Source organism: Pelodiscus sinensis, chromosome 3 (assembly GCF_052426305.1).
Source record: "Pelodiscus sinensis isolate ZL-2025 chromosome 3, ASM5242630v1, whole genome shotgun sequence".
Classification (NCBI taxonomy): Eukaryota; Metazoa; Chordata; order Testudines; family Trionychidae; genus Pelodiscus; species Pelodiscus sinensis.
In genome coordinates, this window is record NC_143054.1 from 197292768 (window position 1) to 197312120 (window position 19353).

At 39.8% G+C, this 19353-nt stretch overlaps 1 protein-coding gene across 3 annotated transcripts in view; it reads left to right on the top strand.

The window, feature by feature from the left end:
- The window catches only part of CFAP61 (cilia and flagella associated protein 61), a 200056-nt gene that overhangs the window by 142639 nt on the left and 38064 nt on the right, over nucleotides 1-19353 (top strand). For all 3 annotated transcript variants that reach the window (XM_075925782.2, XM_075925780.2, XM_075925781.2), the window contains exons 23-25: nucleotides 2666-2993; nucleotides 9370-9461; nucleotides 15454-15659. In XM_075925782.2, coding sequence (XP_075781897.2) covers nucleotides 2666-2993; nucleotides 9370-9461; nucleotides 15454-15659 — 626 coding nt within the window. The remainder of the gene's footprint in view (nucleotides 1-2665; nucleotides 2994-9369; nucleotides 9462-15453; nucleotides 15660-19353) is intronic.

Consider the following 19353-nt stretch of genomic DNA (forward strand, 5'->3'; position numbering starts at 1 on the left):
ACTGTATCTCCTCTCCTGCTGGCCCTGCCTTGTCCCTGTTTGGCAAGGCTCTACTCTGCACTCAGTTATCTGGATATGAGAGGCCCAGACACTGGGGAGTACCTCCTGGTCCAGAGAAGTGCTGGGGACAGAGCGGTTCAGAGAGTGTCATGCATGTTAACAGGAAGCATACTGGAATGTACAATTTTCTTATCCCCTCTCTGCATAGATATCACAGAGGTGGTAAGTCTAATTTTAGATCTGTCATTGTCAGGGTTCCTTTAGTAATTCTGCATTAATTAAATGTTTTGGTGTCTGAAGAAACATAAACACAGCATAGCAACTCTTGTCTTCTTCTGCAGTGCCAGGGGTGCCAAATTCCATGCCCCCTTCATTTCCTTCTCTCATTGCAGCCTCCATGTTGTCTTTCATGCTGCCCCATGTGGATGGAAAGTTTATCCAAATCAAGTCAAGTCACAAGCCTGTTCCCAATAATACTTTTCCAAAGTCTCGCTTCTGCCCTGTCACCTATGTTAAAAATTCTGTGAGACAACCAAGATTGTTCATATCTTAATTGTGTAACTGCTTAATCTTATTATTGGTTAGTCCATCTTTCACCTAGCCCCTTCCAGACTTGTTTCTTTTCCTTATTTATTATTATTCTGGGCAGAATTTTATTTGTTTACATAATTTTGATGAATAACATCAGTGTTTTTAAGCATTTTTGTTATTTTTATCCATTTAAATTTTCATGATTGTGCAAAGCTTTGGGTTAAACATGTTTTGCTGATTTTTATCACTTTAAATTGCACAGCTGTAGGAAATTATGGAAGGTCAAACAACAAGGTTTCAAGGCAGTTAATTATTTAATGACAGAAGACACAGAGATTAAAAAAGTTAAAGCTTTTTCACTGTCGAAACACAAGCCGTCTACACATTGGTGTACACAGAATCCATTGTGTGTCACCTGTTTTTTGTAGAATTTGCATAGTTCTTACTTGAAGCTGTAAATGTACATCTCAGGAGCTGGGGCGGGGGATGGTGTCCCTCATTGAAATCTGATGTGGATGTGTGAAAAAGTGGCCACTTTCAATATGCCCTTGGACTGCCATCTACAGTGGTGCTAGTTTTAGCAGTTTTATAGTTCTTGTTCACTTAGAACTCCTCAGCCCGCCTTCCTAAGGAGCTGAATCTCATGCTAATTTCCCACAAGTGGCCATATGCAGAGGCCACTCAACAAAACAAAAGAAGTTGCCTACCAGTAATTTGTTCCTAGAAAGTGTAGTTTCTGCATATCCATACTACTGCCCACCCCCCTCCTTTTCTTCACAGTCTCAGATAAAGAATTCCAAAATTGGGGAAGGGACTGAGAGCAGATGAGGCCAAGACACGCCCTTTTATATCCTTGGAATCGTCAGTGCTCAGGTAGTAATTGGCCCCAATAGGAATATTAAAAACAAAAATCTGGCCACTCAACATCAGTGGTGTTATAATCCACATCTACGAATATGTGGAGGACAATGCAAAGTAATCATTTTAATTTGTATTTGTAAAACATAAACTCACAAATCCAAACATATATTGAACTTATGACTGCTATATCCAAATGATAGCTGCAATATGGATGGGATGACAAGTGGCTGGCACCGGATGCTTCAATGGAAGGAGCAAGAACCCCACAGTTGGCAGCTTTCACGATAATCTGAAACCCCTCATTGGTCTCATCCTGAACCTGATCCCTAATTATTAAAGATTTGCTTAAGCCCTGGAGTATGAGATTTAATAACCCTTCCAAAATTTATAATTTATTATAATAAATCTGGATAGTTTTGCATATACATTTCTAATACCTTTATCAATCTTGCAAAATTCTTGGCTTCAACTGAGTCCGATGACAATGAGCTCCACACTCTAAGCAGACATTGTGTGAAAATGTTTTCTTGTTTTGAATATATTGACTTTTTATGTAATTGAATGTCTCTGTTGTAAATAATAAAAAGAAAAGATGTTGTTAAAGATGCAGACCTTGTTGAAGCAAGAACACGTGACACAAGATCAAGACAACTGGAAAAGAAGGCTAGCATCTCAGAATTATGGAAACATCTTTTACTTAACTAGTTTATATTTTATCATTCGTTTTCACGTGCTAATATGTTTTTGAAATTATCCCAAACATTTATTAGTTGAAAAACAGAGTATCATTAAATATTCAGAGTATAAAAACTAATCTGGCAAACATGGTAGTTTAATTTCTTCATAAATGTTATAGCTTCAGCATGCAAAAATATGTATAATACACAAATATTCTTTCTAAGCAATGAAATTGTGTTATTTTTCAAGTGGGAGGGGGAGGGGAGAAGAGTTTTGTAAAGCCTTCTAATGACAAAGGTAAAATATGTGCATACGTTCAAGATATTTAAAGTACTAAATAATATAGTTATTAAAATATAGCAAATCTGGTTAACCAGAAAGTAGGAAATTCTGAATACTCATATTTTAATAAATCTCATCTCTTTGGGTCTCTCTTAATTTTAATTAATCTCAAAATTTAGTCACTAGACCACATCAGGGTATACAAAGCCATATTGTATTTTGTGCTTATTACATGTCATAAGTCACAGAACCTCTTTTATTGTGTTAGACAATGACTAATGTATTATGACCTCCATTATTATACCTTTTTTAGGCATTTTTTAACTTTTCCAACAAGGGAGTGGATTATGAAACCTTCAAGGCAATTAATGATGCATGCCTTGTTTATGATGGAAGACTTGTGATTGATGCCAACTTCCATACTAATGATGTTGCTATCAGAGCAGCAGGTCCTTTAACCAAGTTCTCCAATATATATCATGCAAATGAATGGACTCACAGCAATTTTAGTTCGAAAGAGATCGGTTTCCAGCTTGCTGCAGCTATGCTGAATCTCTTTGATCCAACCCTTGAACCAGTTTCCGAGCCACCAGAAGATCTGGATAGACTTATCCCTATGTACAAGGGATGCAAAATTCAAGGTGTGTCAAAAACAAATGATTCAATCCATTACTCTTTTCTGTTTTCTTCCGTACTTTCTTCTATAGCACAAAATTCCATGGTATGGCATGAATTACATCAGTGACTTGAAAGCTTTTATATAAGGAATAAATTGTTGATCTGTAGGAAATTTTATACTGTACACGAGCTGATGAGTACATGAAGTACTTTAATGTTATTGTGTTTCTAGTTAGTCATCTTAGTGAAGGAAGACTCCATGTCCGCACACTTTGTCACTACCATCAGACTTGTTCTCTTTTCCATTTGTTTGCTGTTAATTCTTCACCTCTCTCTTTAGGCTCACTTCTTGATGATAAAGGTGTATTTAGCTTAACACTGATTGATGAGAACATGTAGTGCAGCTAATTAGACCACTTTGCTTGTAACAACACATGCTAGTTTTTAGCGTATATACTTGAAACCTTTCGATTCACCACTCCCAGTTTTGCATTTTACAACTTTGACCAATTGAATTTTCTGTCAATTTCATATCAGTGATATTGTTAGCAACGAACTCTTATGAAAAAATCAGTTTCTTTATACCTGTGATTTATCCTTGTTCTTATTAGGGACTGAGCCAACAAATTCAATAAAGTACAGGTTGAATCTCTCTAATCCAGCACTCTCTGATCCAGCAACATCTGTGATCTAGGTATGATTTTAGTTAGCTGGATGTCCACTTATCATGGGTGTGGCCAAGTTTCCCATCGTCCCATAAAGTTTGTTTACAGCCACCAGTCCTGGCTCTCAGTGTTCTGTGTTGTTATTTAGCTCTAATTTACCCCTAAATGTCTAAATTTACCCCTAAAGAGCCCAGTTAGCAGTGGAGGTGTTGCAATGCTGCTAGACAATATTGACTTCCCATGGTCCAGCAAATTCTCTGGTTCGTCACCAATCAGGTTCTGAGGGTGCCAGACTAAAGAGGTTCAACCTGTAACAACTTTTTCTCAAATCTTGTCCTGAAGGAATAAGTTTTGATGCTGAAATCCCCTGGTAATGATTCCAAGTAATACATAGAAGATTAAATTTTAGGGGTGTCTGCACATCTTGGTTTAGTCCCAAAACAGAAGTATTAGAAAATGCCAAGAAATTTGATTCCCATGTTATTTCATATCAAGTCAAATCTTGGAGGTAACAGAAATGTTTCAAAAAAGGGTTCAGTCATATGAGATTTCCAATATGAAGTTTATCAGAAACAAACTGAGTATTTGACATTTTAAAGGGACATTCATCCACCCTACTTTAAATAAATTCACAAAAATAAATTCACAAACGTAAATACATTATCATAATGTAACAAAAAACATTCTACAACATAATTAAAAGTTACAGGCAGACTATCTCAGGCTCTTAAATTGCAAGGGATCATTCTGCCTTGGAATAGCAACTCATTAACTAAACACTATATAAGTTCAAGTGCACCATTGCGTTCACACTCTTTTGTGATAATGTGGTGGTGCTGTAGTGTCCTGAATACCAGGAAGTTGATTCAGAGGAGTAGATGAGTTAGTCTGTAACTAGAAAAACTTAAAAAATGAATAGTCTGGTAGCACATTAAAAATGGTACCACTTTAAAGACTAACAAAACATGTAGATAGTATCATGAGCTTTTGTGGGCACAACCCGGTTCTTCAGATGACTGGAGTATTAAAAGTCCAGATCCAGGAATAAATAATGGAAGGGGGGTAGAAAGGAGGGGGGAAAAGAGAGAAAAAAGACAGTGAATAGATTGTTCAAGTTACAAGAGGCTGATAAGAACAATTAGCACCTCCATTGTTTAGTTGGTTAAGTCATTAGGATGTGGAAGGTAGTGTAGGAGCCAGATGATATCTCTGTTCATTCCATTCTGATAAGAATCAAACTTGTAAATTAAGTTAAGTTCCAACCATTCCCTGTATATTTGGCTTGTGGAATTGGCCTGAAACAACATGGTGACTTGGAGATCCATTAATGATGGCCCAGGCAGGTTAAAGTGTTTTCCAACAGGTTTCTGTGTTTTGCCTTTTCGGATACCTGATTTGTGTCTGTTAATTCTTTCCCGTAGAGACTGTCCAGTTTGGCCAATATTCATGGCAGTGGGGGCATCGCTGGCATTTGATGACATAGATCACATTAGTGGATGTGCAGTTAAATGAGCTTCTGATGTAGTGGCTGATGTTGTTGGGTCCAATGATGAAATTGCTTGTGTAGATGTGTGGGCAGAACTGGCACCCGGGCTGATTGCAGGGCTGAGTTCCTGGATGAATATGATGGAGGTGTGTTGTGTGGTTACTGGAAAGAATTTGTTTGAGGTTAGGGGGTTATCTGTAGGCAAGGATTGGCCTTTTCCCCAAGGCCTGTGAGAGTGAGGGGTCATTTTCCAGGGTAGGTTGTAGATTGTTGATAATGCGTTGGAGGGGTTTAAGTTGTGGGCTGTAGGTGATGGCAAATGGAATTCTGTTGTTTTCTCTTCTTGGCCTGTCTTGAAGTAGTTAATGTCTGGGAACTCTTCTGGCTCTGTCAAAAGTTGTCAGGAAGATGATTATAAGGAATCCATTTGATCTGTTAAGGAATCAGCTGGACATGGTACCAAAGTTTCTTCTACTAAGTCATCCAAATTAGTAGTTTTAACTGGAGTTGATTTGTTCAGAGGAACAAAAGTCCTACTGTAACATCCCTGGATTCTGGTACTTGTGCCTGCAACTGATCCGTATGTCAATCCATAGAGGACCACTGGACAATTTCACCTTAAGCAAAAAACCAGTTGCATGCATTTTACAAGATATCAGCTGCCCATTTCATTTCACAGTCATAGTGTTGAGTCCTCACTAAGTTTCCTACTTCAAAAGAATTATGACAGGTCTTACATCATTGATCAATGTGGACTGCTTGGGATTTGTCTAAACAGGAGGCCCCATCAGGACATAGCAGATTCCAATAGGTACCCAAAGTTCGCTTCAAGGAAGGAATTGCAGGTGTCTCCTGTGTAGTAGCATATGGTGCATTTCTGTAGGACAAGAAATACATTGTCCCGTGTCTGCTGATGACTCAAAATAGATTTGTTAGCTGTAAGGCATGCTTAAGTGTATAGGATGTTCCACTCATCAATTTGTAGCAGGATGGTATGAACAGCGCATATGTGTTAATTCCATTTGAATCTAGGAACCTCTGAAATTTTCCAGAACATAGTTGAGGTTCATGGTCACTCACCAACTGTAACCATTAGCCAAATTGATTGAACAAGGTACAAAGATATCCAATGGTCTTGGTTGTTGTAGTAGAAGTCATTCTGAAAACTAGTGGTCATTTTAAATGGGTGTCATCTAGAGCCAAAAGCCATGTAACTTTCTAATAGTCTGGCAAAGTCCAAAGGGTCTGAGGTGGAGACCAAGGACATAGATAAGGTAGGCCAGGGTCTTACTGAATTTGTGAATATGTCGTATTTGATCTTCCTTTCAATGTCTTTGTTGATCCCTGGTCAGCAGACAGGACTCTGGGCTATAGTCTTCATCCATATAATGCCAATATGATCTTTATGAAGTCTTCCTAAAGCAGGCCTGGGCAAAATACCTTCTGAAGGCCAAATACAGCCCGCCAAGCCACCAGATCTGGCTTGCAGTTGCAGCGGGGAACCTCAGGTAGACTCCCTGACTATCCCCCCCACACTGTTGAAAAAAGCTGCTGCTGGGTGGGGCAGAAGGGAGGCTTCATGCACTGTCCCTGCCCCCAGCACAATCCCATTAGCCTGTTTCTGGCCACTGGGAGCTGCCTGTTGACAACAGGCAGCTTGTGAAGCATCCTATGTCCCTCCCCTCAAGCTCGTAGCTGTTCAAAAACCACATGGCCTTTGCAGCCAGTGCAAGGGTGAGGCAGGCAAGGAGTCTGCTTGAGGAAGCTTCTGGCTGGGAGTCAAGCAGGTAAGTCTCCCAGCCAGAGCCTGCCTCTGGCATCCCAACTCTTTTCCCCCCTACTCCACATAGCCAAAATCCTATGCCCCTTTCCTGTGCCCATATCCCCTCTCAAATCCTGCTCCCCAATATCTTGCCCCAGGTCATAGCTCCCTACTGTTCAAGGTCACAACCCAAGCCTTCTGCTCCCCCTGCAACCCTACCCCACATAACCTAAACCCTCTGCTGCCCCTCATGTCCCTATATCCCCTTTCAGATCCTGTACTCCAATCTCCTGCTGCAGGTCACAACCCAAACTCCTCCATCCCCTCCTGCACTGTAGTTCCCTTCCCCAGGTCATAACCCCCTCTTGACCAAGGTCATGACCCAAACCCCAGCAGTCCAGTCCCCTAACCCTGGTCACAACTGCCTCCTTCACCTAAATTTCCTCCTAGACCCAACACCCTCTCCTGCACCCCAATCTCTTACTGCAAGCTCCCTTCTGCACCCAACTCCTTCCCTGACTCCCGCCCCACCTCCTCCATTAATATGAAAAGTGCAGCCCTTGATCACTTTCCAAATTCGTGGAGTGGCCCCCCCCATCAAAAATTACTGCCCACCCTGGCCATATACTAAAGCATACTATAAGCTGTTTGCAATGGAAAGAAGTTATCAAAGTGGATAAGAACTGAGTTAACAGCTTCTTTTGATGCTTTAAATGCACAATCACAGTCTTTAATTCTTTTTTTTTCTTGCTTGTCACTGTTCTTGTAAAGATGTGAATACTAGATTGCCAGATCAGGCAGAAATTTACTATAGTAGTTAAGCAGTCCTAAGAATAAAAGCACTGTGACATGTTCTCTGGCAGTGGCACTTAAAGAAATGGCTTCACTAGAAATTTAATTAAACTCATAGCACCTTTAAGGTTTTCAACTGAAACATTCAGGTGTCTCAATGTAGTCAGGCCATAGCTGCAAGACAGCATCCACATTCAGAAGGTGATCCTTTCCTGTAACAAGATGCCATCCAAACAGCACTGAACTCCATTCACTTCCTTCAGAATCTCATCCCTGGCTTTGCGGAACAGAGGTGCCCATGTGATAGTGAAAGGCAATCTGTTGAAGCAAAATAAGCCTTTTTGTGTGTTATCTGTGAGATGCCAGATCAGCCATCATTCTAGACATACCTTGAGCAAATCCAATTTACTAAAATTGTGTCCCCAACTCACTATGTGAAACTAGTGTGAAATTGGTGGCAAGAATCCAATGTTCACTAAACAGTCCAAATCAGCTTCTTCCAGAGAGTTGGGAGCATGAAGTCCAGCTCTGGGCTTCTGATATTTTGGCTGGCTATCAGATTAACACTGAGCTTTACTGACTCATTGATCATCTATCCAAATCCTTTTTCCATTGCTTTGTTGATATAAAATTGAGCATCAATGTGTATGTTCTTTGCATAAGTTGCATGCTGCACAGGTCATTGAAAATGTGTCCTTTGAGATCCACCATCCCTAGTTTGGCTTTAGTTATGTACTACATCTTATCAACTGTCAGACAAAATATAAAGACCTGGCAGGTAAAGCCCATCGTTGACCAGCAAAGTCATTTTGTGTAGATTACACTTAAAGAAAGTTCAAGACATTAAATTTATGTAATTGAATTTGTTATTAATGTGCTTGCAAAAGGGAAGTAAAAGAACAGTTTTGAATTTCTAGGATTTCAACTTCAAACATTATTCATTTTATTGAATAAATGCCATACATAGTAAATTTGAATCAGAAACTCATAAAGCTTCCATTACTCTTTCTAACCAATTTGAATTATTTTGTGATTTGTAACAGTAACAATTTTCTTTGCACTAAAGTGACATTTTAATAGGTGATTCAGTTTTAATTTTGTTAGCAAATATTTTTTATTAATCTAATCATAATAGACATGATTCTTTTCCGATGAAAATAAAAAATAATTGTGTAAACTTTTCACACAGTATGTTCCAGTTTATAAAGTAGAGCATTTAGCTCATTTAAGTGGCAGGATTGTCTGTGCAAAACTTGGTACTTGTAGGTAATCCGAAGTACAACTTTATTTTTCACACACAAATCCACAAACAAACTCACTATTCAAAATATATAATAGACATATTCTTTGCTAATAACAGACCAGATTTTGAAGTCATTTATACGGTTATAAATCTGGAATAATTTCACTGAAATCAGAAGCTATATTCCATTTTAACATCAATATAACTGTGATCAGAATCTGACCCCGTGTAACTATTACACTGAAATAGACAAAAATACAAAAACATATACAAATGCATACAATATGAATGCCATCAAAAAGCAACATTTTCCCTCTCTCCAGGGAATTATTTAGTAAATAAAATGTGACGGGGGGAAACTTTCTTTTTGTTTTGTTTTATGGATGAATAAATAAACTGCGATTTACAACATTAACAAAGAAATTAATCTTAGCTGTTTTGTCTATGGCAGGAGGTGTTCTTCCTGGAAGTTATTATTACTTGCATATTTCAAAGCCAGGAATCCCTGCACGCTTGGATGTACAAATTACACAGCCTAATTATGTAAGTATTGCTACTGAATTTTCTTTTTTACTTTGCCCTTGCTTCAGAAATGCATTCTTATTCCGGACATTACCTAAGTATTGTGCGCTTGAGTACTGTCCTGAATAGTGATGGACACACTTAAAAGCTTTCCTGAATCTGGGCATTTATCAATAAATCCATGAACTATGTGTTTATTGCCAGTATCTCTAAGGCATTTTCAGCTTTTTCTTTACCCGAAATCTGAGTTTGCAGGTATACCACAAATAGAATAGAGACAGAAACAACCTAAAAGGACTGATTCTCTAAGATAGCATCTGTGCAAGACCTTTACTCATGGAATGAGGCCAACGGACCTCCAGTAGCTTTTCAAGTGTTTTTAGTTCCTTACATTTGGAAATTCTTCGTAAGAACAGAGTTTAAAGGAGGGACATGGACTTAGAAGAAGTCATGAAAATCAAATCATGGCTCCCCCTCTTTTTAGATTCTGGATGCTGGAACCAGAAGGAACCTTACAGTAGCCCTTTTGGGTAATGGAGGAGCCCTCTTAAGGAGAGGCTTCTCCATGCTAAATACAGAAAGCATTATTAGAACTCTTTCATTGCACCTTTTGACTTGTTCACAGCCCTCTTCAGAGGGAATATCTTTTAAAACATTCCAAACACTTCATGCACCTCATCAAAGAACATGCTGCAGAAAGAAATGAGAAAAACTAGCAAGATGTATTAGCAAAGTGCTGCAGGAATAACAGAGCTTGCTGTAACCTAGCAACTAATTTTACAAAACTAGAACATGAGCACAGCTCAAAATATACCTGTGAAATATTTGGCCATGACATTGAAATATGAGGTTTTAAAAGCATAATTACCTTTTGCCCATTCGGTAGCTGACTCCTTTGTCTAAGTCAGCGATTCTCAAACTGGGGGTCAGGACCACAAAATGGGTTGTGTCCCCTTTGAATGGGGTCACCAGGGCTGTCTTAGACTTGCTGGGGCCTAGGTCTGAAGCCCAAGCACCATTGTCCAGGGCCAAAGTTAAAGCCCAAGGACTTCTGCCCTGGGTGGCAGGCCTCAGGTTGCAAGTCCCTTCTCTGAGACTGAATGCCTTGAGCTTCAGCTTTGACCCTTCTACCTAAAGGAGTGGGGGTCAGACTTTGGCTCCCTCATCCAGGGCAGTGAAGCTCAGTCAGGTTCAAGCTTCAGTGGCCTCTCCTGAGGTTATGAAGTAATTTTTATTGTCAGGAAGGGATTGTGGGACAATGAAGTTTGAGAACCACTGGTCCAAGTGTATCCAAGCAGTGTCACACCAGAATTAACATCCAACACAATTGGTATTTCAGCTGTAGTTGTGTTACAGGAAAGTCTAGAGTCCCTAGCAAAGATTGGGACCCGATAGTGCTAGGAATTCTAGAAAAATATACTAGGATACAGTTCCTGCCATGATGAAGTTGCAATTTAAATAGATCAAACAGACTGGTCGGTGAAGGAGAGTGGAGTAGTGTTTTATCCAAAGTCGCATGGCATGTCAGAAGTAGAGCTGGGAGTGAAACCACATTTCCTAATCCCAATATAGTGCCATATCCACCAGTCCGTACTGGCTCTTGACAGTTTAAAAGGCTGATCTGCAGGCTTATTTCTCACCAAGTTCTAGCAAAACAGAAACAAAAAAACATCCTCTGCTGAGTAGAAGGAAAAGAATTCAATAAGTATTTCTTAATTTGTATCTTTTTTGGGACAGAGCCTCAGCTTTTTGTAATTCCATACAGCATCACTACTTTCAAGCAGGGCTGTCAATTTATCTGTGTTAACGTCTGCAATTAACGCAAACCAGGATTAACACATTAAAAAAATTAATGCATTAATTGCAGGCGTTAATGCTGCGCTGCCCCTTTGAAGCACCAGAGTGGCACTTCAAAGGGGCAGTGGAATGCGGAGCTGGGGATCAGCTGGGCACTCCAGCTGATCCCCAGCTTCGCTTTGCTGCCCCTTTGAAGTGCCGCTCCGGTGCCTCAAAGAGGCAGCGCAACCACGGCGGCCTTTCCAAGGGGCAGTGCTGCACAGAGACTGGGGTCAGCTGGGGGCTCCTGCTGATCTCAGGATCCTGAGGTGCTACCCCTTTGAAATGCTGCTGCAGTGTTTCAAAGGGGTAGCATGCACGATTAATCATGATTAAATTTTTTTAATCACTTGACAGCCCTACTTTCAAGAGAATTATATTGATTTATACACGTTGAGGATTTGGCTCTGTAATTTTAAGAGGTGCTCTACTACTGCCATGATAGAGGCACAGAAAAACCTAGATAGATATAGCACCTGAATGGATAAATATTGTGAAAGAATTGCATGAGCAGATGGTACCTGATCTTGAAGTTTGTCAAAACAAAAGTACCATTTTTAAATATTGTGGATGATAAATAACTATAATTTGAGATGGCTGAAAATGTACTGTGCATTTCCAAAGTTAGTACAGATGTGTCAAAGTAATAATAATAAACACTGATTTATGAAAGAGAATATTTGTTAATGTGGTTTAACATTTATGTGAGGTCACTGTTATCTGTGGACAGTAGCAATTCTAAAACAACTTCAGCTAAAAAAACCCTTATATCCAAGTAAATATACTGAACTTTATGTTTTCATTTATACCGTTAGCAATCTTAAATGAGTTTCCTTTATTTCTGTCAGGCTTGGCTATTCTTGCACCATAATAGTATTTTTTTAAATCCATTTTCCTTTGTTTTTTTAAGCTATTTTTGATATTCAAAGAAAATAAAAAGCGTAAGTCTGGATCTTCCATTTGATAGCATGTGGGCAGACTTCTGTACTCCTATAGTTCCCCATTGATTTCAAAGGGGTGCCATATGGTTATAGAAGGCAGACTGCCATTTTTAGACTTCGTTCTGACTGACAGGGAGGAAATGGTTGCAAATCTGAAAAGTTGAAGGCAGTTTGGGTGAAAGTGAGCATGAAATGATAGATTTCATGAAATGAAGGAAAGGAAGGAGTAAGAGCAGCTGGTTAAGGACAAGGATAGAACAAGAAGCAACGGGCTTAAACTGCAGCAAGGGAGGTTGAGGTTGGACATTAGGAAAAAGTTCCTAACTGTCAGGGTGGTCAAACACTGGAATAAATTGCCCAGGGAGGTTGTGCAATCTCCATCTCTGTAGATATTTAAGAGTAGGTTAGATGTCTATCAGGGATGTCTATCAGGGATGGTCTAGACAGTATTAGGTCCTGCCATGAGGGCCGGGGGCTGGACTCGATGACCTCTTGAGGTCCCTTCCAGTCCTAATATTCTATGATTCTATGAATGGGCATCAAAAAGCAAACTCAGAGACCAGGCAGGTGAGATGCCATGAGAAGAAAATCTATGGGAGAAAGGAGTTCAGAAGAGCTGTTAGTTTCTCAAAGAGACAATATTAAAGAAACAACAGCAAGCTATGTAGATGCAAAGGAAAGATAGGGCTTGTAATAAGAAGCCAACATGGCTTCATCGGAAGGTCTTTAATTATCTGAAAATCAAAAAGGAGTCCTTCAAAAACTGGAAATATAGATAGATTGCTAAAGAGGAATAGCAAGGACAAGATCAAAAAAGTCTGATTCAGGAAATCAGTAAGGCTCAGGCACACCTAGTAAATAAGAAGGCATTATTTAAAAGCATTAGGAACAAGAGAAAGGGAAAGTGTAGGTGCTCTACCTGGTAGAGGAGAAAAAGGGTAACGGTGACCAGATATTCAATAACAAATGGTCTAGTAGCACTTTATAGATTAACAAAACATGTAGATGGTATCATGAGATTTCGTGGGCACAGCCCACTTCTTCAGATGATCGGAGTTTTGAGTTTAGAATGTGCAGACCCAAAATATTTCATATTAACAAGGGAGAAAGAATGAAAGCCAAAATAGGGCAAGGACAGGTAAAAGGATATTTAGACAGGTTGGAGGAATTCAAGTCAACAGAGCCTAATGAAATTGATCTTAGGACACTTAAGGAACTAGCTGAAGCCATCTTGGATTATCTTTCAGGTCTCATGGAGAATGAGTGAGAAGAGCAAATATAATATATGTCTTTAAAATGGGGAACAAAGAGAGCTGGAAAATTATAGATTAACTTAAATAAATGGAAAATTACTGGAACACATTATTAAACAATCAGTTTCTGAGCACTTATAGGATAATAAGGTTTAAGCTATGGCCATCAAGCCAGACAAGCTTAATTTCCTTCTTTGACAGGGATACTGGCCTACTGGATAGGTGTGGAGCTATGGAAGTGATATATCTTGAAGTTTGATACCACCCCAAATTACGTTCTCATAAGCAAACTAGGAAAATGTGGTCTAGATGAAATTACTATAGGGAAGGTGCAGAACTGATTGAAAGATCATACTGCTGTCAAACTGGGGGATATGTCTAATGGATTCTTATGGTGGTCTGTCTAGGGATGTAAGCTTATTGGATAGTTGACTAGTGACTCAACTAGTCACTCCCCTACCCCCCATCAGAGAGAGGCAGCAAGGTGAAGCAGGAGTCAGTGCTGGGGGGAGCCACGTTAAAAGCCAGCCCCAGACCCCAGCACCATCTCCACTGGGAGGGCAGGAGAGGCAGTGGTGTAGTGGGAGACCGGGCATGAGCTGTGAATCAGCTGATTTCCAGCTCGTGCTGAGTCCCCCCCCCCCCCCTTCTGCACTTGTGCTTTTTAAATGTATTAAGAGCAATTAGGCTCTTAATACATTTAAAAGGGAGAGCTACAGCGGGGTTAGCTCCCGGGGTCAGGAGCTAGCCCCACTGTGGTGCTGCAGTTTTCCCCCTTATCAACTAATTTCATTGACTAGTTGATTACCTGATTAAACGGCATTTAACATCCCTAGGTCTGTCCTGGGTCTAATACAGACATTTTTTTAATGACATGAATAATGGATTAGAGAGAGTCCTTATATAATTTATGACTGGCACCATGCTGGAAGGGACTGCTAGCACTGCAGAAGACAGGATTAGAATTCAGAATGACTGATAATTTGAGGAATCGGTCTGAATCAACAAGATGAAATTCAATAAAGACAAGTGCAAAGTACTACACCCAGGAAAGAAACATCAACACATAACTGCAAAATGGGAAATAACTGGCTAGGTAGTAGTACTGCTGAAAAGCCTCTGAGGGCTGTGGTGGATCTCAAATTGAGTAGGAATGAACAATGTAATGCAGTCACAAACAGTCTACTATCTTTCTGGAATGTATTAACTGGAGTGTTGTATGTGAGACATGGGAGATAATCATCCCACTCTGACACTGGGGAGTTCTCAGCTGGAGTAATGTGTATAATTCTAGTCTCCACACTTTAAGAAGGATGTTAACAAACTGGAGAGAATGCAGAGGAAAACAAAAATGATAAAAGGTTTAGAAAACCTGACCTATGAGGAAAGGCTAAAAAAAGCTAGGCATGTTTAGTCTTGAGAAAAGGTGGGGTGGGAGGAGATCTGATAACAGTCTCCAAATATGCTAAGGGCTGCTATAAAGAGTACAGTGATCAATTGTTCTTTGTGTTCAATGAAGGGAGAACAAAAAGTAATGGACTGAAGCTGTAGCAAGGGAGATTTAAATGAGATATTAGGAAAAAATGTTCTAATTAGAAGGATAGTTCAGGACTGGAATAGACTTCCCAGGGAATCTCTGTCAGAAGTTTTCAAGAATAGATTACACAAATCTCTCAGAGATGGTCCTGGTTTACTTGGTCTTGCCTCAGATCAGGGGGCTGGATTAGATGACCTCTTGAGCTTTCTTCCAGTCCTACTTTTTCATGATTGTGCTATCAACCTTACTTTACAAGGTTTTATTGTACCTGGCTTTATAAACTACATTTCTTAAAGCTGCTCTTTGCTTCTAATAACTTCTTAATTTCAAAAAGAGCTAGTGTAACTATCAGGATGTGTATATCAATTTTAGTTGATACACATGCCATTTAGAATGTCCTCTCAGTCTAAATAGTTTTCTTAATATTCATACTATTTTTGTTCCAGGGGATGGAAATCTTAACAGGGGATGCAACAAAGGGGAATTACTTCAGGATACATATTAACCTGTACAGTATGGTAGAAGCCATTACCTGCTTTTCAAAGGAGTCCTTCCCTGTCTCCAACTACGTTTGTTTGTTCGGACAGCATGAGCGGGTCCTTAATAATCTTTGTTCTCGCTGGAAGCAGGGATTGATCAATGATCTTTATAGGTAAGATGAGAGGAAATTCTGCTTTCTGAATAAAAACACTGTTTCCTTTTATTACGGTATGTATTCCATGCCTACCTATTCTGTTTGCTGCCATGGAATACCTGGAAAACTAAGGTTCTTTACCCTCAGGGTTCGATCTCTCTCTCTCTCTCTCTCTCTCTCTCTCTTTCTAAAGCAATCTTTCACTAAGTCAGTCATTAGCCAGCAACAAAAATCTCTCAGAAAGAACTCTGCTCCTAAAATGTTATGATTGAGTGTTAGCCTAATTTTAGCACTCTTAGGGTACGTCTACACTAGCTCGGTAGTTCGAGCTAGGTAGGGTAATGAGGGCAAGCAGAGTTGCAAATGAAGCCCGGGATTTAAATATCCCGGGTTTCATTTGCATGTTCCCGGGCACCGCCATTTTTAAATCCCCCTTAGTCCGAACTCTGTGCCTGCGCCTACACGCGGCACGGAGTAGGTAGTTCGAATTAAAGATCCTAATTCGAACTGCCGTTACTCCTCATTCCATGAGGAGTAATGGTAGTTCGAATTAGGATCTTTAATTCGAACTACCTACTCCGTGCCACGTGTAGGCGCGGGCACGGAGTTCGGACTAAGGCGGATTTAAAAGTGGTGGCGCCCGGGAACATGCAAATGAAACCCGGGATATTTAAATCCCAGGCTTCATTTGCAACTCCGCTTGCCCTCATTACCCTACCTAGCTCGAACTAACGAGCTAGTGTAGACGTACCCTTATAGCTTTGGTTTGGAATATTAATTTGGCCTCAAAATTACCAAATTTACTCTGAAGGCAAAGAGGAGTGTTATAGAAAGTTTGGTTGAATTTCATGAAACAGTTATTAGTTACGGGTCATTGCAAATATTTGAAGGAAAGTGTTATGTATGGCATTGGATCTAGTCTTGATACTCCTGTGCTGATTTGTGTATGTTGCATACTTGGCAATGTAAGAGACTCTATGAACTTGCCTCTATAGACTTTCCATATCTTGTGTATGCATGTGGGCGATTAGAAAGTGTTTAGACGACTTTAAATGCATTTTCCACTAGGCATACTGTGCCTAGACTCTACCTGGGTTTGCCAGACATCTGGTTTTCAACTGGAACACCTGGTCAAAAAGGGATCCTGGCGGTTCTGGACTGCAAAACTAACTGGATCATTAAAAGTCCAGTTGGCAGTGCAGATAGGGCCTGGGGCTAGGGCAGGTTCCCTCCTGCCCTGGCTCCATGTGACTCCTGGAAGTGGCCACCGGGTCCCTATAGACTCCTGGAAGTGGCCACCATGGTGCCCAGGGAGGCTAGATGCCCTGCCTTACTCCTACAGCTGCTATCGCCACAGCTCCCGTTGGTTGGGAGCCAAGACTAATGGGATCTGCAGAAGTGGTACCTGCAAACGCAAAGGGCAATGTGTGGAGCCTCCCTGGCCACCCAACACATGCTTAGGGACCACGGGGACCTGATGACAGCTTACTGGGAGCTGCAGAAAGTACCTGCTGCCCCAGCCTGGATTCCCCAAGTATTGCCCTGAAACAAACTGTCTATGAGAGAAAGAAAAGAGCGCAGGAGTGGATGGTAAATTTTCAGTATGGTAAATGGTTAACAAGCAGGGGTGCCACAAGGTTCCAAACTTAGTCTGCTCTTGGTCACTATATTTATAAATGTTTTGCAAATGGTGGCAGAATTTGCAGGTAAACCAAAATTATTCAGATTAGTCAAGACTAGAGAAGACACAAGACTAACTTCAGAGACGTATCCATGTTTGTAAATTGGCAGCATGGTGGAAAATGAAATGTAATGTTGACAACTGTAAAATAATTAACATAGGAAAGAATAATCTGAACTACTTATACACTTTAATGGATTTTAAATTAGCAGCAACATCTCAAGAAAAAGATCAGGACTTCACAGAAGACTGTTCAGTGAAAAATTTCTACTCAGTGTGCACTAGCTGTTGAAAAAGCAAAATGCTGCAGTGCATAAAGGAATGGGATAAAGTATATATAATAACATATATATTACAATGCCATTATATAAATCAAAGGTGAGTCCTTACCAGGATAACTGTGTTCAATTCTAGTCACCCTATTTCAAACAGCATCTGTCAGAAAAGGAGGACTTCAGAGATAGGTAGTGAGAATCATTAGCGGCATGGGAAAACACATATGAAGGAAGATTGAAAAGACTGGAACTGTGTATCTTGGAGGGGAGATGAATGAGAGGGATGAAGGTATAAAAACATCTAATCGTATTTAGAAAGTTGATGGGAGCATCTCTTCGCCTTTTCTCGGAACACAAGAACAAAAGAGAATTCAATGAAATTGAAAAGTGGCAAATTAAAAAGGAAATATTTTTTCACACAACATACAATTAACTCATAGATATCACTGCCACAAGATAACATTGAAGCCAAATGCTTAGCAGCAAGATTCAAAAAAGGATTGGCCATTTATATTGATAGCAAAAATGTCCAGAGATTCAATAGTAAGAATTAAAATCCAAGAGTTTTGGAGGGGAAGGGATTTTTACTAAAGAGCTAATGAACATTTGCAAACTTCAATCCATTTTAAGCAAATATTTTGTCTTTGAAGTTGAATAACAGTTTCTGTTGTGTTGCCTGAAACAGTTGATAACGGAGTAACCAGATCATATTCTTCAGAGCATGAGACAGATTCCCTCTGTCAGGAAGTACTTTATTGAATATTGTATATTAAGCATTTCACTGTTTCAGAGATAGTGAAGGACAAGGCTCACCTGCCTATTTAACTTTAGGTACTGAGCACTGCAAGGGGCAGAATCAGATTAGATGGATTAGTGAACTAACCTGGTATTGCCACCCTGTGCATTCTGAAGTTACATTTTTAGAAGCATTCAGGGCAGTTTCATGTCTGCCAATAGACAGGTTTTTGCCTTGTGTTCAGGCAGTATTTTATTTTGCTCAAGCAGCCTGATACCGTCCCACTTATTATTATTATTATTATTAATATTATGTATGTATTTATTTATATTATTGTAGTGGCTAGAGACCTAGGCATGACCAGAACCCCACTGTGCTAGGCACTTCTGCATGAGAATGCTGGGCCACCTAACACCATACATATCTTTGGTTAACTGACAAACATCCTCCTCTTCAGTTAATGGTGGAAGGGTTGTTTTTGTGTTCAGTTTTGGGTGAACATTTTACTGTGTCACCTTAAATAGTGAAGTCTTTTGAAAAAGATTCATATTCCCTTAGACAAGACTAGACCTGCATTTTGTCAAAGATCCTCAGAGGTGTGCAGTGTGATTTCTTCACCTGAGGTTTCTCTTCCATGTAAATATGCTGGCATTTAGCTACTTGGCTGGTCTGTTTTCCATATCCTGTGCAGGAAGATAGGGTTGAACCGGATGGAAAAAATCCACAGTAATGTATTACTTGAACAATTCAGTTTTTAATGTTTCTATCCAGTGCTTCAATGTTTCTGTCCAAGTATGAAACATTTTTCTCTAGGGAAATCTTTCCTTTGGCAGTCTACATAGAGGGTTGTAATGTTTCTGATTTATTGATATAACAGAGAATTGTTTAGATTTACAGAAAAGTTTGATTTTGAGTTACAGAAAAGGTATGGCACATAACAAATACAAAGTTAAAGCAAAGAGTGTATAGAAGTTAAAGAATAAGATTCTGAGGGAGAATGAGCTCACTATAATAGAGATG